This window comes from Nilaparvata lugens, chromosome 5, assembly GCF_014356525.2.
Source record: "Nilaparvata lugens isolate BPH chromosome 5, ASM1435652v1, whole genome shotgun sequence".
Lineage (NCBI taxonomy): Eukaryota > Metazoa > Arthropoda > Insecta > Hemiptera > Delphacidae > Nilaparvata > Nilaparvata lugens.
In genome coordinates, this window is record NC_052508.1 from 59,027,696 (window position 1) to 59,054,394 (window position 26,699).

The 26,699-nt window shown below is 34.5% G+C and overlaps 3 protein-coding genes across 8 annotated transcripts in view; 2 read left to right on the plus strand and 1 right to left on the minus strand.

Moving 5' to 3' along the window:
• The window catches only part of LOC111044010 (putative inorganic phosphate cotransporter), a 36,544-nt gene extending 20,598 nt beyond the window's left edge, over positions 1-15,946 (plus strand). For all 6 annotated transcript variants that reach the window (XM_022329061.2, XM_039428911.1, XM_039428910.1 and 3 more), the window contains 7 exons: positions 1,523-1,756; positions 3,670-3,757; positions 5,133-5,356; positions 11,225-11,377; positions 12,245-12,377; positions 13,899-14,137; positions 15,637-15,946. In XM_022329061.2, the coding sequence (XP_022184753.1) occupies positions 1,523-1,756; positions 3,670-3,757; positions 5,133-5,356; positions 11,225-11,377; positions 12,245-12,377; positions 13,899-14,137; positions 15,637-15,840 (1,275 nt within the window). In that variant the 3' untranslated portion in view covers positions 15,841-15,946. The remainder of the gene's footprint in view (positions 1-1,522; positions 1,757-3,669; positions 3,758-5,132; positions 5,357-11,224; positions 11,378-12,244; positions 12,378-13,898; positions 14,138-15,636) is intronic.
• Positions 15,947-18,887: 2,941 nt separating this feature from the next.
• Positions 18,888-24,797, plus strand: LOC111044007 (tubulin alpha-1 chain). Its single transcript, XM_022329058.2, has 5 exons — positions 18,888-19,124; positions 19,508-19,730; positions 20,597-20,898; positions 21,943-22,470; positions 24,124-24,797. The coding sequence occupies exons 1-5, from the start codon at positions 19,122-19,124 to the stop codon at positions 24,415-24,417; spliced, it is 1,350 nt and encodes a 449-aa protein (XP_022184750.1). The 5' UTR covers positions 18,888-19,121; the 3' UTR covers positions 24,418-24,797.
• A 905-nt stretch (positions 24,798-25,702) lies between these two features.
• LOC111044008 lies at positions 25,703-26,699 on the minus strand. The gene has a single exon (XM_022329059.2). The coding sequence runs from the start codon at positions 26,678-26,680 to the stop codon at positions 25,778-25,780; it is 903 nt and encodes a 300-aa protein (XP_022184751.1). The 5' UTR covers positions 26,681-26,699; the 3' UTR covers positions 25,703-25,777.

The window sequence follows — 26,699 nt, forward strand, 5'->3', positions numbered from 1 at the left end:
CCAGCTGACAGCTGATTTGTGATTTTTATTGATAAATAAGACGAAGATTTGATGAGAAGATTTAAGAAGGATCGTTGACTATATGTCTGGTCATTGATCTGTATTATCACAAAAAAGAGTCCGTTATTCACTGCAGATTACTTTTATCCCATGTTAACGATTTGGAGAAGTAGCTTATCCATAAATCTCATCCTAGAAAATTACATTGTATGCGGAAAAGTTTCGTTCTGAATTCAGGGCAAGCTACTTTTATAGTTTTTGCAGTCTACTCTATGAGCTGTAAATTGTAATAAAAATAAAGCAAAGAAGCTAGCTATTGCATAATTGACAAGATATTAGAATTCAAATTTATTATCTTCTGAGAAATTCCCCAGCTTACATCATCTTTGCTTCTCTTACATTTGCATAACCTGATCGCTTTATCATATAGAATTGGCATTGGCATTCAACCCAATGAATGTGGTTTTTATAATGTCACAATTTTGTTGTTGAATATTTCACTTACAAGATAATGGGTGATTTGTGAATTGCTCGAATAAGGAACCCTTTGATATGTTTGCTATTATGTGTAGGCCTAGTTGAAATTCCACTCATCAAATTTACAAGGGATATTATTTCTCTTGCGTGATCGATATTTCAGTCACCGTATTATTTTCAAAGAAGTACGGATAGAAAACCCCACACTTTTTTATAATTCATAGTAGGAATACAGTAGGCCCCTATATAATCAGAAAGTATTTCGCATATTAGTGTAAAATAAATAGTAAAATTAATGACTCAAATTTCAAAGAGTCCAGAATCATATTGAACAACAACCAACAACCTTGAATTTTGAAAAATATGTTATCAATTTATCCTATTTAATAAAATAATTTTGCAAAATCAATTATTCACATATTGCTGAGTATCAAATCTTAGGTCAATTTACATGCGGGTAATAAAGTTTACCTATTTTTTTTTGTGAAAAGTTTATTTCTATAGGTAAACTATTTATAATTATCTATAGGATAATATTATTTCTATAAAATATAGGTAAATTCGCATTTAATCTCGAATTTCTAGCTTAGACTTGAACTCGAGTGATTACTGTATATGGATTAAGTAGGTGGACCAATATTAGAGTACCGGTATTGAATAATATTGATTGGATATTGAGTTTCTATTAGAGTAGGCTATTGACGGCAAATTCGAACAAAGAAAGTAGCGCTGGAGTATGGACTAGTTCTATTTCAACTATAATTTCTGTAACAAAAATACTGGTTTACTTCTACAGTTTTTAATTACTTGAGAATAATATTGGGATAATTGCTTGACATATTATTGATTGAGGACGAAGAAAGGACTTGAGAGTTCTTGTGTGTTACAGCAGAGACAAAATGATTGTTACATGTATGAATGAATTTATTTATTTATTTTCAAGGGCAACTCTTCACGAGTATTTTAAGCCCAGGTGATAATGAGGGGATTAATGACAATGCCACATAAATAATGTTTGAACGGTATGTTTACTGTATGGTTACAGTCAGCTGAGTTCGACTGGGAAGAGCAGACACAAGGAATGATTCTGAGCGCGTTCTTCTGGGGCTATGTGCTGACTCAGCTGCCTGGCGGTCTTCTGGCTGAGAGGGTGGGGGGGAAGCAGGTCCTTGGCCTCGGCCTGCTCATCTCCACCATTTGCACCCTCATCACGCCACTCGCCGCTCACCAAGGTGCCTCCTACCTCATTGTCACCAGATTCATTCTCGGACTTGGCCAGGTAATCTAATAATTCATCCTCAAATTTTGCTCATTATATTACATAGAATCATCTATAAGTCACTCGTTTACTTTCATCTTTATTTATTTATTTCCTTGGGTGTGATCACATTCAATGTGATATGACTTAATGTGGAATTTCAAATTAATAATGGTTTGATACAATGAATAACGTTCAAAGCCTAATAGGAGTACCGGAGGATATCATACAAATTCCATTAGTATTTTGAGATATCAGAGTGTGATCATATTGAATGCGTATATATGCAAGTCAAATCATGCAAGAGCCGAATTTTTTTGTTGAAAAGTACCATTGAAGCATGTTGTAACTTGCATGTAGCTGCTCACACTGACACAACATTCAGTGTGAATGTTTTATTGCTCTTTCCAGATTTTGTTTCTCATCTGCAAGCTTGGTAATGCATAACAAAGCGTGTACTTGCACATATACGCGACCAATGTAATCATACACGTACATTTTATCTTTCATTTTATTCTTTGATGACACCACGTATGTACTTGTGTCATCAAAGTAAATGAAAAGCGTAATAGTGATTCTAGCCACCTCTAATACAGGCGCCTGTATTAGAGGTGGCTATGGTAATATAGTGATTCTACAATGATAAAACTATCGAACTCTATAGCCTTGTTGAGATTAATGAAACGGTTGAATAATTCAGTTGCAGATAATGACAAATCTTCTTGAATATAAGGTAGTATATCTTTTCACTGATAAGTACAATCTAGGTATTAGAATATACTTTAAAATAGCATTCATGCAATGGCATCATCTCCTTACTTTATATAAATTCAATTGATTGAAATAAACTTAAATGAAAGATAACTCGTGCTATCCTCTTTTGAATGATACTATAGAATTCATTGGGATGAACTTTAGTATACATAGAGAAATACTCAAGTTTGTGGGGAACAATCGAACAATACCGTAATTATTATTTTTGTTCTTGCTAGTATGAGCATATTGTCGTGCAACGATCAGAATATCGAGTACAAGTCGGGGTAGATAATGTGCATTTTTCAGCACAAAATAATTTTTCCCCAAAAACATTAGTGTTATTGTCCACTTTAAGTGTAAATTCAATGAATTGTAATGATTTATTTCAGAGACATTATTTTCAATGTAAAAAATTATTACTGGTAGGCCTGCAGTACTTTAAAATATTAATTAATGTTACTGTGATACTGTGACTATCTTGAATACAATAAACTCTTTGTAAATATGTAGGTAGGCTACTATCTGAATTTTAATGAAAGATAATAAAAATAATAAAGAAAATGATAGAAATTCATCAGCAGGGCACCAGTAATTGAGCTACTAAAAGAGTAATTACATCGTTCCGATCCATTAACGAGCGAAATTGAGCTTTTAGATTTATGCGTCATAAACACTTGAATAGTCAATCATTAATATTATTCTTTATGAGAACATTTCAAATTACCAAGCCCAGGATAGATTATTTAGGCTACTTGCAATATCTAAGGAAAATTACATAGTGCCGATTCTACAAAAGCTGGTTAGATTTTAACCGTGATTAATTTCACGAGAAACAATTAGAGTAGGTCTTTTTTATAAGACGGCTTCTCTGATTGGTTCTTGTGGAATTAATCACGATTTAAATTTAACCGGCTTTTGTGCAGCTGGCACATAGAAGTGACACGTTCTTGTTGCTGATTTGATAATAGAACTTCCATAACTGGATATGATTTATTGTGCATGAAGTTCTGAGAGATTTAATTGGACTATTCGAGTGATGATATTAATGAATTAATTGTTGCGGGCATTTGTTTATCAGGTACAATAAACTAAAGATGGAATATTTTATGATAATTAATTTTTATCATCACGTCAAATGTCAATATAATTATTAAGTATTCATTTTTTATTATTTTCAGGGGCCTTTGTATCCTTCTCTCAATGTAATGCTCGCTCAATGGGCTCCTGTGCAAGAGAGAGGAAGACTAGGAGCACTTGTTTTTGCAGGTAAAGACAAAAGTGAATTACATACACACTTCCTACATAGGCCTACACATTCTGCTTATTCTGATTATAGTAGCCTACTATAGTTATCAGGCTACAGTGATTCGATAGTATGTATGAAAATTAATCGGGATTTGAATAAATGTAAAAGAAACTCATCATAAGCAATTTTTACAACTTCTATACCACTCCTCGTATTGTAGGAATGATCAAGTAAAACTGATGAGAATGCCCTCCAATTTTTACTAACGTACGTGATGATCTCCAGAAAGTACATGGCGGTAACTATGTATGATACCTAGCCTACCAACCAGTAGGCTAATCTGTCCCAAATATGTATTGTGATAAATATAAGTTGAAAAGGATTTCTCAAAACTTGGGTGCTAATTTTATCTCTAACTAATCATTAATTAGTTCCTTATTTTTAACTCATTATTTCTATAAATCATAATTAATAACGATTTTTTACCTCTAATTTTTAGTCGTGAATATAATGATTACATGCCAATGAAAACTAGGTAGAACCGAATGTCATGCATATTATGTGAAATGCGTGAAATTCAACGTTATTTCATGCGTTACTTAACTCAACAAAATCCATGCGTTTTATAAAATTCAACTCACTTGTTAATACTCGTCAAACCCGAATAAAGATACAAATCAACACAATAAAAATTGAAAAATATACATTCAAATTGTATTTTATCAACATACAGCACTGTTAAAAGTTTACATTGCTAGTTGAATTATATTCAGGAATTTTATTTATCAAAATTAATTCCAATTTTAGGCCACCGGTAGGCCCTAATGATAATATTATTGATATTGGTCTCTTGCAAGTAGTTTGAATTTTCAATGTCAAACATTGAATTCTCATTTTGTTGAGCAAATTTGTGGAATACCATTAGGTAAAATTATCATTATCTACAATTTGTTAATAATATTTATTTATCCGTACAGGATTTTTTTTTGAAATTTTTGGAACAAGCTTTGAGTAAGATATGATTTAATCTCACATAATTAACCTATTTTTAATTATCGCTATTTGATTAGCAAAGCTCAACATGGAATCATTTCAAATTGTTTCATTATATTCACCATCATTCTATATTATGGCTCATTTAATTCATGATTAAGCACTGATTCCATGCAACTCATAGCAGAGACAGAATAATATCTAAGTGTTCTTTTCATTATGCTTATACTTACTTACGAAGCGCTACATCCCTGGACTTTGGCCACTTCAACAATTCGCCTCCATTCATCGCTCTGATTAGCCAGTCTCTTCCAGTTCCTCACTCCTAGGCACGCTAGATATTTTTCTACATCCTCTCTATGCTTATAGCCTACTATAAAATGTGTTTCTTTCATTGAACAGGTGCTCAAATTGGCAACGTGATATCAATGGCAGTCGGCGGACTGCTGATTCGATACATGGGTGGCTGGACGAGTGTGTTCTACGTATTCGGCACATCTGGTCTCATCTGGTTCTTTTTGTGGCAGTTTTTGTGCTACAGCGACCCCTCGTCCCATCCATTCATATCGCAGTCGGAAAAAGAATTCCTCCTGTCGAAATCTGTTGGACAGTTGAAGAAACGAGCGGTTAGTAGCACTCATTTTTACGATTAATATTCTCGTATTTAAATAGAAACACACATATGTTGTCAAATTATTTAATTATGGAACGGTTCTACAAATATTATTGACAGTGACTCGGTAGAATTTTTGTATTAGATAATTTTACAGTGATTGGTAACAAAAATTGAGGTTCTATGATTTCCTTGTAAGGTACCGTACATCTGTAGAATGAGAGCAAGCATTTATTTGTGAAAAAGAGTATGGCACTCAATAGCCATATTCAAGATATTTTTCAAAAGTACTTGCGTAGCAGCCTAGAGATCCCGTGTTCAAACCCAGTTACCACCAAAATTTTGTAATCAGGTCACTCCCCTATTATTGAATGAGCACGTTGAATTGTCGGTCCTGGCTGAAGTATAACAGTCATAAGACCCATTGACAGTTTGGATGATATATTCAGGCCTGATAGGACCTTCCTACAAGAGACTCTCCTGCAGCAAAAATGATAAAAATTCACTTTTTAAAAAATATTTTCTTTTTTGAAAAAAATCATTATAAACCTGAGAATAAATTTTCCACGATTTCATTGCTTGATCAATAATCATTTTATAATTTTATTTTGATTTCAACTTAATTATATCTATTGAATTCAATTTGATTTTAAAACAATATTATTTGTTTGAATTTATTATAATTTATAATGGTGTGGAGGTCCTCACTAAGAAATAAATTCAATTACTCTCATTTTATTATAATTATCTTGATGTATGTGCGTTTGCCATGAATAGTTGATTTTTGAAGATGTAAAAAATGTATTATCCTGGATCGTTAGTGGACAATGAAGTTTCTAATTAATGAAGTGGGATCGTGAAAGAGTACACCACCTTTCACATACTCAGGAAATAGCCTGTAGCCTAGATGAAAACTTATGGAGTCTACACAATCGCCCTAAACTATTTCCGCTATCCAAAAATACATTTTATATAATTTATATCAATATTCAGCTTTCGGAAGCCGAAGCGAGTGGACGTGTTTTGTGAAATTCATGTAATTATTCTAAAAGTATACCATCAAACTGTTGTGTCAGTGAAAACGGCATTGCCGAATTGTGAGTGAGTGTGTGTGTGCGTGCGCGCGCGCGTTGGCAGCAACTATGACTGTAGCCGAATTCGGATATTGCTGCTTCGGTGAGTGCTGAATCGGTAATTCTATTGTGAGAACTGAACTATCGTAACTATGAACGGTGACGATAATACAACTATTATTACTATAACTGAAGAAAATAAACCTGTCTCCTACAAGGTTCGAACTGATAAAATTCAATCAGAATGCGAAAAATTTTTATTTAAAGCTTGGAACGAAGCTAATACAAAATTCCAGCAATCAGAAAAAATAAGTTCTGAACTTAAAATTCAACTTGAACAGCTTCAAACTAGATTATCAGCGTTAGAGTCTAAATCTAATAATGAAGAAAAAAATACGGACAATTATCAAACCGATGAAGAAGAATTGTCTACTGAAACAGAATGGATTCGTCAAAAGCAAAGAAAGAGGAAGAGAGAACAATCTGACTCACCTCCAACACAATCATCCAATGAGCAGAAAGTGAGTTCACGTAGAGAAACTGAACTAAAAGAGAATGCTGAACCAAAAAAAACTCCTAGTATCAAACAAGTTAAGAGACCTCCTCCAATAATACTCTACAACATCCAAGACTATCAAGTAGTGTATAAGATTTTGAATGAAAAAATAAAAGACTCTTATAAGATCACACTATTGAATAATGGTAGCTTAAAACTCAACGTTGAATCTGAGGATAATTATAGACTAGCTACATCATTGCTGAATGACAAAAAAATGAATTGGTCTTCGTTTGAAAACAAGCAAACGAGACCCATTAGAGTAATAGTGAAGAAGTTGCACAGCACTTGCAATCCACAGGAAATAAAAGAGGAACTTCAGGAAAAAGGATTTAAAATATTGGACGTGGTAAACATTCTTAAATGGAAAACAAAAGAACCACTCCCAATATTCATGTTAACTTTTGAAAACACAGAGAGCATAAATAGAATTTATGAAATATGTGTAATTATGGGTATGAAGGTTGAAGTAGTCCCCCTGAAAAAATCGAAATTTCTACCGCAATGTAAAAATTGTCAAACCTGGGGACACACGAAAAAATACTGCCAGAAGGAGCCTAGGTGCGTGAAATGCGCTGGTCCCCACATCACTATCAACTGTACTAAGAGTAAAGAAGTTAAGCCTAAATGCTACAATTGTGGGATGGAGCACCCTGCTAATTATAGAGGATGTGTTGTAGCACAAGAGTTGCAGGCACTTCGAAATAAGAAAAAAGCAATAAAATCTATTTCGTCAGTCAACAAAAGAAACGATCCTATTGTGCCACAGAGAGCTGTAATAAATGACAGTAGAGTTAAGGAGAACCAGAGTTATGCTGATAAGCTGAAAAATAAAGTACCTATCAACAGTAACGAAAAGTCAAGTCTTCAAGATTACAACTTGAGTAAAGATTTGGAACTGAGCATTACAACTCAACTTAAATTGATTCTTGAGAAACTAGTTGTGCAAGAAGGCCTCAATAAATCAATTTTAAGTAGGTTAGAAAAACTGGAAAATATTTCAGTTCCAGAAGTCATTCACAAGAAGCATGGAAAATAGATTCAAAATTATGACTTGGAATGCTAATGGATTACTACAGCACAAAGATGATCTATTAGCAATTCTAATTGAGCATAAAATAGATGCCTGTCTCATTTCCGAAACTCATTTCACCAAAGAATCCTACTTTAAAATTAGAGGGTACAAAACGTACCATGCCATACATCCCAACAACAGCGCTAGAGGCGGAAGTGCGGTTATTGTAAGAGAAGAGCTAAACCATCACGAGTTCAAGAAGATAGAATTGCAGGAGTTCCAGTCGATTTCAATCAAAGTCAAACTTATCGGTAGACCATCTGGTACGATCACAATTGGAGCCGTCTACTGTCCACCACGATTTAATTTGAAGAAGATAGAATATATTGATTTCCTAAGCAACTTCACAGGGAAATTTATCATAGGAGGAGACTTCAATTCAAAGAATACACAATGGGGGTCCCGACTGACCACAACTAAAGGAAAGGAGCTATTACTGGCTGTTAATGAATACCACTGCGATGTTCACTCAACAAGGAAACCAACTTACTGGCCAACAGACAAAACAAAAATTCCAGACCTGATAGATTTTTTCATCACAAAAAATATTTCACCAAACTGTGTTGAAGTTGAAGAAAAATTTGATCTCAACTCTGACCATTCGCCAATAGTTTTGACAATGCACAGTGCAGCTGTTAAAAAAGAAATGCCACCTAGACTCATCAACAGGTACACAGATTTAGAAACTTTTAAAAATATGATAGACTCTAGAATAGACTTGAACACATCTCTGCAAACTATAGATGAACTAGAAACTGAAGTCCAGGAGTTTGTAATCAATATCCAACAATGTGCCTGGGAAAATACACCACTACTTCAAAGCAGGATTTTCAAAGGTAATTGCTATCCTGTAGCGGTAAGAGAGTTGATAGAAAAAAGAAGAAGAACAAGAAGATCATGGCAATCAACAAGAAATCCAAGAATTAAAACAGAACTTAATAGAATTACTAATGAACTGAGAAAGATGATACAGGATGTAAAACAACATGATATCAATAAATACTTAGAAGAGTTAACCAATGAGTCTACTACAAATTTTTCATTATGGAGATCAACCAGGAAACTGAAGAGACCTCTTGAACAAGTTACACCGATAAGGAAGAATCAAGATTGCTGGGCAAGGAGCAATAAAGAGAAAGCCGATTTGTTTGCTGATCATCTGGAAAAGGTTTTCTCACCTCATGAGGAAACAATTATAGATGAGAATCCTCATCATCTTGGAGCAGGAGTTATCACTCCAACATCGCCAAGGGAGGTAGAATATGAGATTAAAAATTTGAGCAGAAAGAAAACGCCAGGTTTCGACTTAATAACTGGAGAGATTCTACAGGAGCTCCCAAGAAAAGCAATTGTGAAGCTATGCCATCTCTTCAACGCTTCATTCCGATTGAAATATGTGCCAAGTTTCTGGAAGGTAGCCGATGTCATCATGATACCAAAACCTGGAAAGCCACCACATGATGTAACCTCGTATAGGCCAATTTCACTACTGCCAGTAATATCAAAATTATTTGAGAAACTTCTACTGAAAAGATTAAAGCCTTATCTGGATGATAATGGATTAATACCAACCCATCAATTCGGATTTCGAGATAAACATAGTACAATAGATCAGGTGCACAGAATAACAAATATTATTGAAAATACATTGGAGGAAAAGAAAGTTTGCTCTGCAATTTTCCTTGATGTAGCACAGGCTTTCGACAAAGTATGGCATTCAGGATTGTGCTACAAAATGAACCAGTTCTTACCAACAGAATACAGTCTGATACTGAAATCATATCTTCAAGACCGTTATTTCAGGATAAAACAAGATGATGCTTTTTCATCTCTCAGAGAAATCAGGGCTGGAGTTCCTCAAGGAAGTGTACTGGGTCCCCTCTTGTACCTCCTATACACATCTGATATACCTCAACCCGAAAACGTAACAGTAGCAACATTTGCTGATGACACAGCAGTTTTATCAGTTGGTGAAACTGTTGAAGTTTCTACAGAGAAATTGCAGGTGGCAGTCAACAGAATAAATGTTTGGACAAAACACTGGCTTATAAAATTGAATGAAGCAAAATCAGTTCAAGTCAACTTTACAAACAGAAGAGTTCAATATATCCCCTTAACACTCAATGGGAATATTGTACCCTACTCCAACACTGCAAAGTATCTAGGCATGACGCTGGATGCCAAGCTTAGATGGAAGGAGCATGTGAAGAAGAAAAGAGAACAACTTGGCATAAAATTCCATAAAATGTACTGGCTACTTGGGAGGACATCAAAGTTGTCAAATTATAACAAATTGCTTCTCTACAAGCAGATTCTCAAGCCGGTGTGGACCTACGGAATTCAACTCTGGGGCTGCACCCGACCATCCAATATCGACATCATCCAGCGCTTCCAGAACAAAGTACTCAGAAGTTGTGTAGACGCTCCTTGGTACATCAGGAACTCTGATCTCCACCGCGACCTGGGAGTGGCGACAGTCATCAGTGAAATCCAAAGATTTGCAGAAAAACATGAGAAAAGACTTCATCAACATGTGAACGTGGAAGCAATCCAGCTGCTCAACGTGCATGGAGTAAGAAGACTGCAACGCAGAAAGCCACACGAATTAGTTTAGTGCTAAAGTGTTCAATTGGAAGTGCAAAGGCAGAATACTGTATCCTTTTATGCTAAAAATAATCTTTATTTAATCCTTGACCAATATAGAAGGCTTAACCAATGGGTTTTACCTTCACAAACAATATTCTTATCAATTTATGTCAAAATAGAATAGCTTATTAGTCTTTAACTAGGTGCTATAAAAATCAAGAAAAAAAAAAAAAAATATGGGTACTTTGTTCAGCATGGAACAAAAAATAGGTTCTGATAATTCTATTTAATTAAGCATATTATACTTGTAATCTTCAGGAGGTGATGAAAGAGATGTAAATATGATATTAAATAGGTAATGGTGAGAAAGAAATATAGAAGCTGATAGTTTTGGTGGGTGTGACTGATAATCAACGTGAACAGTTCACGTTAACGTGAACGATCAATACGCAACTATAGCATAATTTCAACTACCCTAGCAAATATTCCAAATATGTGCTCTAATTTACTCGAATAGCATGATTTCGACTACTGTAACCTAGCAAAAATTTCAACTATGTGCTCTAATTTTGCATTTTACTTGTATCACAGGAGCTGCCTCCAACACCATGGAGAAGTATTATGACGTCAGTGCCACTGTGGGGCCTGATCATCGCTCAGATTGGCCACGACTGGGGTCTCTTCACCATCATCACTGATCTCCCCAAATACATGAAGAGTGTTATGCATTTCTCAATCGCTCAGGTTAGTTGAAAAATGAAGTCTACTATTATTACATCTAATTCTTACATGATATCATTTAACCTTAAATTCATTCAAGAAATTATTGAGTTTAAATGTACTCAAAACTTCAGTTTAAGACCAAGAAAACATTCAAACACAGACTTGCAGTCAATTAATTTATTAAATAAACAATTTAGTTTAGCCTACTTACTGACTGGAAACTTTCGGGTTATAAGAGTCCATTCTTTTCAGCGGATTGAAAAACTGTTTAGAATGTCCTTTTAAGATTTACAAATATTTTTATACCTTCTTACTATAATAAGAACTTGTAATCAAAAGATCTTACTCGATAGTTTGAATCATCAAACTATATGATTAGTAAGGTTACACATTGTCTATAACTTATAGAATAAATTTTGTCTTGTCACTAATGTTTGATGTATATTATTATGTGTGAACTTTAGCTGAAACTCTCTGTTTCTTTTTATCTCCTATTTTTCTAAGGTGCTCTATTATCTGTTCTCCCTATAGCTTCGTCTTTTTCACGTTTAGCTATATGTTATATAGGCCTATTTCTATATCAATATGTTAATATAAGCTCTAATAAAATAAATAAAGGACGGTCAAATGTAATCACACACAGATATATGATATGAGCTTAACAAGCTATTATAAGCACACCTTGTGTGGGACTATTCATTACTGAGTTGAGAGCCCAGCTAATTAGGAGGCTGGAGTTGTTTGTGAGAATTCAATTGTACCTCAAATGGTTTGTTTCATCAGTGTTTGAAGATTTGCTCACCCTCTGTCTACTCTGACATTAAATGAGTGAGGCTTCTTTTAATTCACGTTTCTCCTTCGATCTCAAATCGTTGTTTGTGATTTCAGAATGGATTCCTGTCGGCAGCACCTTATATGGTGATGTGGATCGCTGCCATCACGTCTGGATGGATTGTCGACTGGTTGATCAACGTCAAACAGTACCCTGTAACCTGTGTCAGGAAAACTTTCATTACCATAGGTGAGACTTGGAAAAATCCATGTTGAATATTGATGTAATCTAATAAACAAAAGACTTTTCAGTAGAAAGAAATGTAGAGTGCAATATCAAAATGCAGAATTTAGTATTTTAATAACGAAAGTGGTTTTTGTCTAGGGCAAAACCACATGAGCGTTTTTTCAGGTGTTTTCAGAGTCGGCAGGGCAGGAAGCTCTCCGATTGGCTGATTGGGTTGGCGCCTAAAAAAACCGCTCCATGTGGCTTGGCCCTTAGTAATTAGGGGGCAGACCATATGAAGCGTTTTCATCGGCAGGGCAGGGATCTCTCTGATTGGGCTGGCGCCTAAAAGAACGCGAGAACAAACGCTTGAAAAAAACGCTTAATGTGGTCTGGCTCAATATAAGTAATTATGATAATGAAAAAAAAATGGTAAGAATCTTAGGCCTGGTTCTTTCTTTTCAGTAGCTTTCCCGGAAAAATCAGGTTTTCAACGATAGAAAATTGATACTGTTTAAAATAACATTTATCATGACTATAGTCCACATGTTGGCCCAGCCTGCATTGTGACAGTAGTGTCCAATCAAGGCTAGCGGTAGCCAGAGTTGGCAATAAACCACCGATCCACACTGTCGCTGGTCGTCATTGGCCTTCATTGGGCCAACATGTGCATACGTCATTAGAGGATCAATAAGTTAAAGTTTATACATTTTCACACAAATATTCCTGATTGTGTCAACTTTGATTGTTATATATGAATTAATAGATAGCAAAATTCAGTTTTTCTACGATTTGGAACAATTTTATTGTTCAAATGATATTTATCAATGGATCAAGAAGTTCAAATTCATAATTTTTTACAGAAATGCTCGTGATTGTATCAGCTTCGATCGTTATATTGTATTATGGATGACTTCGATCGTTATATGGATAACAAAATTCTGTACCGTATTTCTCCTATTTAGAAAATTGTTACCTGCTGTTCAAATACATTTCTTAAAAGATCAAGAAATTCAAATTCATACATTTTCACACAAATGTTCGTGATTGTGTTTACTTCAGTACCGTAGTTATATTGATGACAAAATTAAGTTTTACTACGTTTTAGATTATTGTTGCTGTTCAAACAACAGTACCTACTCAATTAAACAAGCAGTTCAAATTCATACATTTTTACACAAATGTTCATAATAAATTGTATCAACTTCGATCGTTGTATGAATAACAAAATTATTTTTTTCTATGTTTCAGAAAAAATGTTACTGTTCAAATGACATTCCTTAATAGATCATCAATTTGATTCACTACCTATTTTGATAAGGGCTACTCGTATTTATGTAAAAATTATGTATAAGTTTTTTTCAACTATATTTTATTACTCACGGCATGTTAATGCCATTTTAAAGTGATCGATTTAGGACTCGAGGTCCTCTCTGCCACACAACCCTTAGAGTGAGTGGAATAAAGTTGAAAAAATTGTACATTAATTTCCAAGTTTTACATCAATTTGATTGTGTGAAATTGAACGATTGATTAATTTTGCAGCGTCAGTGGGCCCGGCGTTTGGCATTCTGGCAGCCACTTACGCCGGCTGCGACAAAGTGCTGGTGGCGACATTCTTCACGGTCGGCATGGGTCTGATGGGCGCCTTTGTGCCCAGCCTCAAGGTCAATGCCCTCGATCTGAGTCCCAACTATGCGGGCACCACTCTGGCCCTGGTAGGCGGCATCGGAGCCATCTCAGGCATCATCACACCATACCTTGTTGGAGTCCTCACGCCAAATGTGAGTAGCTTCACAATTTGTCAGAAGTTATCTATAATTATTATCCATTCACTTCAAAACGACTACTTGAAAGTTCTATCTTCTTCTTTTGTTAACAGCCATTGGGCTGGTTGGCAGCAACTCTCCATACCACTCTGTCATCCGCCATCCTTTTGAGGTCACTATGTAGTTGACACATCTCTGATCCTTCTTCAGTTGTTCCATGTACTCCAGCACTGGCCTTCCTCGCACATTCCTTCCCTCCATTATTCTTTTTGTTAGTCTCTCATGTCAAAGAATATGACCAACTAGTTGTGCTCTTCTTGTCTTTATTTCATTCAGTAGACAACCTCTCTCTCCAACTCTTTAAAACTCTCCTCTTCATTCGTTACCTTCTCTCTCCAAATGATCCTTAGCATTCTTCTGTAGCACCATGTCTCAAAAGCAGAAATTATTCTCTCTTCTTTCACACCCAACGTCCAAGCTTCACTTCCTTAGGTTTCAATACATAAGTTTTGAGCAACCGTTTCATCACCTCTAGACTCAATATTCTTGCATTCAATATCTTCTTTTTATTATTGATAACATTTGCTTGATAAACGCTGCTAGATATGTCTTTACTACTTCTTTCATCAATAGTGATCTTGCTTCCGAGATAGTCGAACTCCTTTACTTCTTTTATGACTTCATTCCTCAGCCTAATTATTTCTGTCCTATTCTCTCTGTTTCTGCTAAAGACTAGTATTTTTGTTTTGTTTGTGTGTTTATTAGGCTGTATTCTTTTCCATAATTTCGTTTGTTATGCATAATATTCTTTCCGAATCCTCTTCACTTTCTGCCATAATTGCTATGTAATCTGCAAATCTCAGCATGTCTATTTTTTACCATGGATTTTGACACCCACATTCACTTCCTCTCTCACCATGTCAATTGCCTTCTGAACATATAGATTAAAAGTTCTGTCATATAGAATTATTTATTCATACAAAAAATATTATTTATTCATACAAAAATTATTTGATTTAATTTGTTTACTCCAAAATAATAATTCATTCTGACACTTGATAATGGGATGATTACCCGAAACTAAATTGTGTCTCAAATTAAATAGAAAGGGCACCACTGTTGTAATTCTATGTAAAGATATATCTATAATTAATTTATGAAGTTTTTAATTATTACGGAAAATTCATAAATGAATAGCCTGCTATGAAATTACTCAAGCATAAATGGTCGTAACACAAATGGACTTTTCTCAATTGGACTTTCGCATTGGATTTTTCTTATTTCCAGAGGTCTCAATTCAATTCAAAATTCTTTATTCTTTAAAATGCACTATACAATAAAATTGATAGTATTATTATTACTAGAATGGATTATTATTATGTTTCTAGATGGACTTTACTCTTATTAGCAGTGATAAGTGAATTAAAAATATCTAAAAATGGGATAGCAATAGTGTAGCTTCGACATTCGTGTAGGTCATTTTGTAATAACAATTGCTTGTCTTTTAATTGCAGAGTACATTGCTGGAATGGAGACTCGTGTTCTGGATAGCAGTTATAGTTCTAGTGGCGACCAACTTGGTCTACCTGTTCACTGGATCCGGTGAAGTGCAGCCTTGGAACAACCCCCTCGAAATGGAAGAATCCAACGCAAAGAAAAGGACATGCAGTGATTCACAAACTAAAGATGATGTGTCTAAAATGAAGTCGAGGATGTGATATTTTTCTACCTAGGTTTAAGATTATTTATCAGATAGGTTTAATTCTAGTCTCAAATATTTGTAAAACTATTTTTTAAGAGAATATACCAAATAGCTTTTTGTAAGTGTGGTGTATCTTATTATTTAATCCTCCCGAGAATCATCTCTCATCATAATCCATCCCATCCTAATTGGAAGAGGGGGCTCTTATTGCTTCAACTTCGTCCTCATCACTTTTTGCAATGTTTTAAAGTAAAAATAAAAGACATTTATCTATCTATGTATCTATCACACACAAGACTAGAACTCATGTGAGCATCGTTCTGGAGAAAACAAAATTAAATTAAAAAAATAAAATACCAATTAATTCATCATTCATTCAATTATTTATCTATTTATCAGTTATTTAAAAACAAAAATATCTCAGATTTTACTGATGTGTAGGTACCTTCAATTCAATACAAAAATTCTGCTATTAAATTAAGAATATTGTGGAAGATATTATCATGTAGAACGTTTTTCTGTTAAAATAAGAGAGACTATCTTTATTACATCAATTTATTCTCATAGCTATTAGGAAAAATTTTATATTCATTAGCAATGAATTAAAAAATGGAAGTGGATTCGGATTAGACATAAAATTGATCGAATGATAAAAATATAGAATCATTCTCAACACGTCCTTATTATTTTTGGATTACCGTATCAGGATAGCTTATAGTATAAAATATACTGTACCGTACGGTATGGTACACCATAATGTTTGTGTTTCATTTGAGCCAGGTCTTATAAGTGGTTGAGATTCAAAATTTATACAGGAGTTATGAAATTGAGATCAGGCCTATATTAAAATCAGATTCTCAAAAGAAATTGAATACAATTACAGAAACCAACTGCTCAATCGGATTCCTAGTCTATACTCTCACTTCATAATATTTATGCAGAGAGTCAAGATAAAAGACAATCCTGGAAAGAAACAACAAGAGCACATTTTCAATACCTATGTTGAGAGAACATGGACTGGAAGTATTCATTGCAATTATAAGCAACTCATACTCATTAGGGATAAACGGGTGAAGTGGTTTGAAGAGATTTGGCCTTCTTCAAGCGTCTCCTCAAAACGATGACCATCTACAAATAAGTTCAGGTAAAGGGAGAAAACCTCTAAGTAGACCGCTGAAATTTACTATTAGGGTGTAAACTATGTAATCGCTTAGATAAGTCAACAAGAATGCGCAAGCTACTCCAGTTGGTTGAGTAACCAACTTGAAAAGCCGACTCTACTGAATATGATACTGTACATGAAGTATTAGATTTCGGTATAAATATTAGGTATAATACCCGGTACTGCTGTATATGAGTTTTTAAATCACTCATCATCATTGACCGAGCGAAGTGAGGTCTAAGATTCAAGTCGACGGTTTGGCATTTCTCTTAATGTTTAAATGTTTATAAGTTTTTATGTTGCGCATTTACGGCGAAACGCGGTAATACATTTTCATGAAATTTGACAGGTATGTTCCTTTTTAAATTGCACGTCGACTTATATACAAGGTTTTTGGAAATTTTGCATTTCAAGGATAATATAAAAGGAAAAAGGAGCCTCCTTCATACGCCAATATTACCGTGAAAATCAGACTATAGAATTATTCATCATAAATCAGCTGTCTAGTGGACTATAATGCTACCCGTCCAAAAACATCGGACATCTTGAAAGAAAGCTCTATGTTTATTTAGGATTTTTTCTAGACATTTTTAATTGATAAATTATTTATTAATTTTTGAGAAAATATAACAACAGGTCAATGTAACTCACTGAGCGCGAGGTCTACTGCTCACAGAACTACTAGTTATTATCCTTCAACATTCCCATTAAACATGCACAGTTGAACACGCCTGGAGCTTATGTGGGCATCACACTCATCACAATGAGTTTTAGATAAAAAACATAGATTGGCCTTAGCCATTAGTCTTAAGTACTTTAGATCCAAGTGGAAAGTTAAAAGTTAAAAGTTAGTAATGTAAAATTTATAAGTCAATCTGAATTTGCATTTTAGTGATGGATGTGATTCGATCCATCAAATCCAAAGAAATTAGTTATAATGAAAAAATCTGGTGTGGCGCACTCACACTACTTTCCTTGCCGTTATGAAAATTGATCACCTGACGCTAGTGTTCCCGCTCTTCTCAAAGCTACTATTCAAAGATTTTAGTCAGCTGGTGACAGGGCAATAACGCTGAAGACACACATGAGGTCTGCTATCTCTTCATAGTGAATGATTCAATAGAATCAACGATAATTTGCAATTGAATAATCATATTTTCTCGAATTAAAAGCTTATTTTCAATTTTAGGTGAAAATGTTACTGAACATTAATTGTAGAGATTTTCATGCTCAATCTACTCCACTTGAGTTTTTTTGTTTCAATTGTATCTGAAGCCTGATAATTGGGAATCTATCTGCATTGATGGGGCGGAGCTCCTGAAATTTTTACAGATATGGGACTTGTGGCAGTTGATAGTGCTTATTGATGACTATTTTAGGTATAAATTTGATCAAAATCGTTGGAGCCGTTTCCGAGAAAATCACGAAAAACCCTGTTTTTGGCATTATTTTCGCCATTTTAGCCCCATCTTTAATTGCATTTGATCGAAATTGTTCGTGTCGGATCCTTATAGTGAAAGGACCTTAAGTTCCAAATTTCAAGTCATTCCGTTAATTGGGAGATGAGATATCGTGTACACAGACGCACATACACACACACACACACACACATACAGACCAATACACAAAAACCACTTTTTTGGACACAGGGGACCTTGGAACGTATAGAAATTTAGAAATTGGGGTACCTTAATTTTTTTCGGAAAGCAATACTTTCCTTACCTATTCAAAAAGTTTGTATTGAGGAACATATTTAATTATAAAAAATAATAGGCCCGGTTGCATAAAAGCCGGTTAAATTTTTCGTAATCAATTTCACGTTAACCAATCAGCTGGCTTTTAATCAATTTAACAGAATTTTATGCAACCTGCACATAGAATTATTAATTTTAAAAATAGCATAGTCATATGATTGAAATTTCCTATGATCAGTTGAACCAATTTTTTCATCTTGTTTATAGTTGAGCTATTCTATTAGCAAAATTCAAATCGGCTGATAACAGTATTTGCAAGAAACACAAGCAAACTAATCTTGCTTTTGTTGTCTTGTTGAATTCTATAAAAATATTTGTTTGAATACTTTAATTTCAAGTAATTTGAACCTCGTCTTTTAATTCAACAAAACCTAATTCAAAATGGTAAGTTTAAAACATACAATTTTTAGTTTGAGTTTATCTTGTTCTTTTCAATTTTTTTCTAGATAACATCTTGATACATAAAAAACATTTGATATTAATTTTTTCTAAGTAAGACTATTCAACTATTTTAACAATTAAATTATTCAGTAGAGGAATATTAATTTTCAAAACATCTAAAAAACGTTGATCATCCATTCATATGTAGCCAGGAAATATTAATTTTCAAACATTGAAAAATCTCTTTTTAGGTCGCACATAATTACGCACATTAATTTCAGTGCCTCTGACATGATCTATCGACTGTTTTTAAACATCCATTCATGTCCAATGATAATCTACGGATGAATATTTGAAATAATCTGTGGATATTTTGTTAATTGTAGCGTGAATGCATATCAGTTCACACTGGCCAGGCCGGAGTGCAGATTGGAAATGCGTGCTGGGAGCTGTATTGCCTTGAGCACGGGATCCAGCCTGATGGCCAAATGCCCTCTGATAAAACAGTCGGTAGCGGCGATGATAGTTTCAACACATTCTTCAGTGAAACGGGAGCAGGGAAGCATGTGCCCAGAGCTGTTTTCGTTGATCTTGAACCTACAGTAGTTGGTAAGATCATCTAGGATCTTATTAATTATTCTCTGCTAAAAAAATCTATTTTAATTGGTCACTTAATAAAATTTGCTACGCTTTTATTAAGTAGCAGTAGTTAAACATTGAATTGAGAACTAGACAATGCAATAATATTGAAAATATAGGTACAGGTAGCCTACTATTGTAATTTGCAAATGTGACAATATGTCTTGATTTGAGAAATTCTAAATTTCATTTTCAGCAACTACACTTTGAAAATTTCTACAGAAGCCCCACCCAGTAACAAAGACAATATTAACCTTCCTCAATCACATGAGCAGACGCGTGTTGTATTTTTTTACAACATTCAATTTTCCAAGTGATATGTACTCTGTTTACTGTCAAAACATATTAATTAATTGTATAGTTACTTTTTCATCCTCTTGGATTATTTTGCCTATGAACATTTGGATGATTACCATTTCATAGCCCAATAAGGTACATCAAGCAAAAAGCCATCAATTTTGTGTTATTGGTTTGTTTACAGTCCCTGTATACAGTCTTTCCCTATCTTATGCACAGTGCGACTTATGCACTGTCGCGACTAAATGGCACCAAAAGACTGAACCATTGCTTGGTTGATATTGCAACTCAGTGGAATGATGGGGGGAGGTTTTGAAATGCATAGGTGACTCATTCACTGACACTAACCCATTCAATAGTTTTGTGCAGCAAAAAACTGACACTGTTGTACTTTTTACAACAGCGCGACTGCCGGAAGGATAATGACAATTGACCAATTGGGTCTAAGGATTTTTTATAAAAACTTTGCCAAAAATTGCTACTTAAATAATAATTTTCATGAACAAGAAATAGTAATATTATTATTTTGAAAATTGCAGACGAAGTAAGAACCGGAACCTACAGACAGCTTTTCCACCCAGAACAATTGATAACAGGAAAAGAGGACGCCGCCAATAACTATGCACGAGGACACTACACAGCCGGCAAAGAAATCGTGGATCTGGTTTTGGATAGAATCAGGAAGCTTGCAGACCAATGCACAGGCCTGCAAGGATTCTTGATATTTCACTCGTTCGGTGGTGGAACTGGGTCTGGCTTTGCATCCCTCCTCATGGAACGTCTCTCTGTCGATTACGGCAAGAAGAGCAAACTGGAGTATGCTATCTACCCTGCTCCTCAAGTATGTATTTTGTATAGATATTTTGATCTTATATTAAGAAATATATTTAGAAAGAGTTGACAAATTTACATAAAATACCAAAACTTTCGAGCAACCATAATTTTCTTGGAATGTGGAAGAATATTTTCAGAATAAGGTACTACACATAGGATAAGATACTAAAATTCTATTGTGCCACCTCAAATTCTCGGTATAACTCCTACTTAGATGAAAATGCCTTTCCTCTAGTCATTTTAGAAACTAAAGTATTCAATATTTTTCATTGTGTGCATTCTAATATTATAGTGCAACCATAATTTCTCGATACTTCTACTTAGATTTAAATGTCTTTCTTTAGTCATTTTAGAAATTCGAGTTGAGTTAATTTAGGGTACTAATTTTTTAGAAAAAATATAAAGTGTGGTTAAAGACTGAATAGCAAATTACTCATTAAAAGTTTCTTACACTGAATTCATAATTACTCTTATTACACCGATTAAAATAACTGAGAATCATTAATTTACTAGGAGATTGAATTAATGAAGTACGCGGTAAAAGAAACAATAAACAGAAAGGTGTTACTTGATTAGCTAACACTGTCTGGCCGACTGCAGTAACTAAATGAATAGCCTCAGTGGATTTCAATATTTAGCTTATCTATGAGCGTTATAACTATATCCACAGAAATCTTGTCTCAAAAGATAAGTTACTTTCATGTCACTAGATTAATATTTTTCAATCTTCTAGTTCTTGTCACTAGAAGGCGAAGATTTGCAGCTGTGATATAACGATAATATAGCTTCATTAGAAGCACTACTTTGAGTACCGTATTATGAAACTTGAGTTGAATAAAATTTCAAGTTTTAAAACAGTTGAGTTTTCAGTGAACAACAGTGAGCCCTATCTACTTTGTTACTTTTCAGTGCGCAATCTCACAATTATATCTACTGTATTCAGTAAATATGAGAAAAAATCTGATATTCAAATTCTAATGAATGGATAAAAACTATTATTGAACGAAAATTCAAAAAAATGCTATCAATCGAAATGCTATTCACCTTTCAGGTTTCAACAGCAGTTGTGGAGCCCTACAACTCAATTCTAACAACACACACAACTCTGGAGCACTCAGATTGTGCTTTCATGGCAGACAACGAGGCGATCTACGACATTTGCAGAAGAAATCTGGACATTGAGAGACCCACCTACACAAACCTCAACAGACTGATTGGCCAGATAGTATCGTCGATCACCGCCTCCTTGAGATTCGACGGAGCTCTCAACGTGGATCTCACAGAATTCCAAACCAATCTAGTCCCCTACCCGAGAATCCACTTCCCTCTAGTCACTTATGCACCAATCGTGTCGGCTGAGAAGGCCTACCATGAACAGCTGTCTGTCAATGAGATAACCAACTCTTGCTTTGAGCCAGCCAACCAAATGGTGAAGTGCGATCCCAGACATGGCAAATACATGGCCTGCTGCATGCTGTATAGAGGTGATGTCGTTCCCAAGGACGTGAATACAGCAATCGCCACTATCAAGACAAAGAGAACAATACAATTTGTTGACTGGTGCCCCACAGGCTTCAAGGTACAGTATAGTTGATGAGAGATAATATTTTTTGGATTGAAAATAAGTGTTTTAAATTAGAATAAAGTAAATTCGTATGGCTTTTGTTGGTGGGGAGTCCCTTGCGGGAAGGTCCCACCGCCTGAATATATAATTTAAGCCGTCAATGGGCCTTACGACTATCATACTTCAGCCGGGACCGACAGTTTAACGTGTCGATCCGATAACACGGGAGTGATCTGGTTAAAAAACGTTTGGTATTGAGAGGGTTAATAAATTTAATATTTAAATTAGAATATTCAGTATTAAGAGTTGCAACAGATTGACGTTACTGCTTACTAGTTCAAACTTTAAACAGTTATTAATTGAAAATAGTGAGTTTTCGGTAATCGACCCCTTGGAGTTACTGATAGTTCTTGCATTACTCTAACATTTTTAAAGGGAGATGCTCTTATATTTTTCAGATCAAAATTTCACTTGAATATTGACACTGGAGAATTACTGATGTTTTTCTTGTTGAAATTATTTTTATATTGACAGATGTATCAAGTAGAGTGAAGAATTCTTTTCGTGATCCAATGAATTAGCATCCATCTTTGATGACAAGACTTTCATGAAACATTAAAACAATAAGGCTGAGGCAATAAAAGCTATTTAGAAATTCTTATAAAAAACCAAGTTTCAAGTATTATGCTGACTTGAAATATTATTACACAAGTTGGAAAGTGAATTTTATAGTGAGATAGATAAACCAAAAGCATTCGGCATACTTGGGTTAAGTAAGATGAGATGGAGGTCTAAGTGTAGTTTAGATTCGATTGTTCTTCATCTATCTTTAAAAGATAATTAAGTGGACTTGATCTGTTCTCTATTGTGGTGATATATACCATAAATAATTTTGTCAAGTATGGAAAAAGATAAGGTGCGTACAGACTGAGCGCTTTCCACTCATTATCAGCTGATGCAAAGCTGGACCTTACTGTTTCTGTACAAATACAGATATAATCAGCTGATGAAAAGTGAAATGCGAGTATTCGTGGCGCTCAAGTCTGTACAAACTTAATGTAAAATCACTCCACTTATATGGGCTGCTTTATTCAAATTAATAAAAACAATATGAAAAACTTGTTGTACCCTTTTATTAAAAGCTTTGAAATATTTTAACGATTAGTTTCGAACATTGGTCATTTTCAAGTAATTTTGAACCTATTGTGATGTAATTTTGACCATTGGTCATTTTCAAGTTAAACTTTCAAGTACAGTAATTTTTACTTGAAAATGACCAATGGTCGAAACTAGTCGTTAAGATATTTTAAAGTTTTTAATAAAAGGGTACTAAAAGTTTTTTATATTGTTTTTATTAATTTGAATAAAGCAGCCCATATGAGTGGAGTGATTTTACATTAAGTTTGTACAGACTTGATTGTTCTTATTAAACTTAATGTATTGTTAGATTGAATTAACTAGAACTTATCTTTCTGTTTTTAAAGACTACAAGTGGAAAACAAATCTTATAAAGTATGCCTATGAGAATAGATAGATAGATAGATAATTCAGCAGCCACTGACCTCCTCTCAAAGGGGTATATGGACTTGTCAATCTTGAATAACTTTGAATAAATTCAAAGTATAGAAAAAATATAAACACTAACTGGTGTGTGTGTGTGTGTTTTAGGTTGGAATCAACTACCAGCCGCCGACGGTGGTGCCGGGAGGCGATTTGGCGAAGGTGCAGCGCGCCGTATGCATGCTGTCCAACACAACGGCCATTGCGGAGGCGTGGTCAAGGCTGGACCACAAGTTCGACCTGATGTACGCCAAGCGCGCCTTTGTGCACTGGTACGTCGGTGAGGGTATGGAGGAGGGAGAGTTCAGCGAGGCTCGCGAGGACTTGGCCGCACTCGAGAAGGACTACGAGGAGGTCGGCATGGATTCGATTGTCGGAGAGGGCGAGGGTGAAGAAGCCTAGATACACCCCAATCTTCATCTTCAGCTACCCCAATCTTTTGTTATATCATTTTTAAACACCTCAATATTTTGTTACATCATTTTTAAACGCCCCAACCTTCATTTTAACTTTGAAAATTTCAGCGTTCCAATGTTGATAACTTGTTCTGTAACGTTTTTGAGCAATTTATTGTTGCTGAACTTTTGTGGAATGTATATTGTTTTCTCAATTCCTTCATGGAAAATGAATTGAGAATACATAACTTGAGAAATTTGAAGGGAGTTTTGACGATGAGAATATTTATATGAACTTCGATTTTAATGATAGAAAATTAATGATATTCAACTTGTTTTGTTTCAATAATTGTTGAAATAAATTTAATACTCAACTGGAAAAATGATTTATTATTTTGTTTATTGTACTGTTTTTCGTTGACAATAATATTGTTGTAGTATTACTGTTGTTTGCCTACTAATCAACTTGGTTATTTTCTTAGTTATAAGTTATAGGCCTCGTTGCACAAAAGCCTGTTAAATTTCAATCACAATTAAATACCAATCAGAGAAGGCGTTTTTGAAAAGAAGGCTTCTATAATTGGTTTTTATGGCATTTAATCATGATTGAAATTTAACAGGCTTTCGTGCAACCGACACTTAGATTCAGATGAGTAAATTTTTTGGATTAACTATGAATTTGTCTGAAAAAGCAATAACACTCATATGCTATTCTTACTATACGAACACACCTCTTAATAGTGATGTGAAATTTGTTTCACAAGGCTGAACCAGGACCTCCTATATAGGTAGTATATGGGAAGTCCTGACTGGGAAGTCTTTCACACAATATAGAAAATTATTAGATTATCTGATTATGCTGGTTTCGCACACAACAGAGAAAGTGAACAGTGGAAATATAATTCTCACAAGTACTAATTTGACTGTTACCTCTCAGCCCAGCCGAGTAAGTATGAATAATACCATTAGAACTTATTGGAATTATATTTTCACTGTCGCTGTTGTATGCTAATCCAGCTTTATCTTGCTTATTGGAAATAATTTAAATTATTGGAATTGCCACATAAATCACATAAGACGATAAAAAATACTGAATTGTCGCTGAATATCGCTTTTGAATGGAGAATTGAAATCATTGAAACACAATTGAAAATATTGGTTTGAATTGCTTGAACTGATTGAGAGAGAATCTCACATTTTATACCGTAGCTGAATAATCCTTGATTCAATACATTAGAAAACCAGTTTTTAGAATTTGTGAACTATTTAAAAGTATTGAGTAGAACACTGGAGACTATTAAAAAACTATTTATTGTTGAAGGAATATATAGTTTCCACATTATAACATCACTCTCTTGAACAATCTATTAATCATCATCGGATAAGTCTCCACATTCTTCCTTCTCCAATTGGCGTTCATAAAGTTCTGTAAATGTTTCAAATTCAATCAATGATAATCTAGCTACATTCCTAGCAAAATCCTCATCATTTGTTGAAAGTATTTTTTCGATTTTTGGATTTAGTTTATTGAGCATCTTTTTCTTTAATTGCACGTCTCTATAAACTCCTGCTCTTTTCAAAAACTCAAACCTAGTTTTTATTTGATCTAGAGTCAGCCCTAATCCTCCACTAATAGCAACTTTTTCAGACATTATATTTATAGAGTTAAGATATTCTAACTTGGCTTCAAGTGTTTCCCATGCTTCAAATAGTACACTAGGATTATTCAGTATAGCCACAGCGATGTTTTTATGACTTTCCAGGTAAGGCAACAAAACTCTTATCCTTTCAGAGCTACTACTATCCAATTTGTCAATAAGTTCAGGATGAGAATTCAAAATTCCATACATAAGTCTATCACCAAAATTTGCTTTACTCCAAAAAAGCAGAGAGTCGTTGAGCCGTTCTGTGGAAGTTGTACAAATTTCTGGATAGTGGGTGAAAATGCTTTCCAGCAACTCTTTACCAAATCCAAATTGAGTGAGTTGACATGCAACTTTATCCATTCTATTTGGATCAACACTCAATACATTTGGATTGACTTCGATTGATTCGACTAGGAAATTTCTATCTAGACCATAGGATTTTGCAACTGCCAGTAATGAGTTGAAGTTTGGATGTTTAGTGTGAATACTGTCATCACTTGACACTTCACTAGTCGATTGGAGAGCATCGACCTTACTCACAGATGTACGATATGATGTCTGTCTTAGTATGGGAATCCGCCTGCAGAAGCTTAGTCCAGGCACCAGAAATCTTCTGCCAATCATCTGCAAAATAAGGAGGCAT

What these genes read in the sequence shown, in the direction of transcription:
- LOC111044007 (XM_022329058.2), top strand. An exon ending in TCTTGAACCTACAGTAGTTG is followed by an intron (nt 19,731 to 20,596) that starts GTAAGATCATCT and finishes TGAAAATTGCAG; the next exon opens with ACGAAGTAAGAACCGGAACC. An exon ending in GGTGCCCCACAGGCTTCAAG is followed by an intron (nt 22,471 to 24,123) that starts GTACAGTATAGT and finishes TGTGTGTTTTAG; the next exon opens with GTTGGAATCAACTACCAGCC.
- LOC111044008 (XM_022329059.2), bottom strand. Translation starts at nt 26,680, where the DNA reads ATGATTGGCAGAAGATTTCTGGTGCCTGGACTAAGCTTCTGCAGGCGG.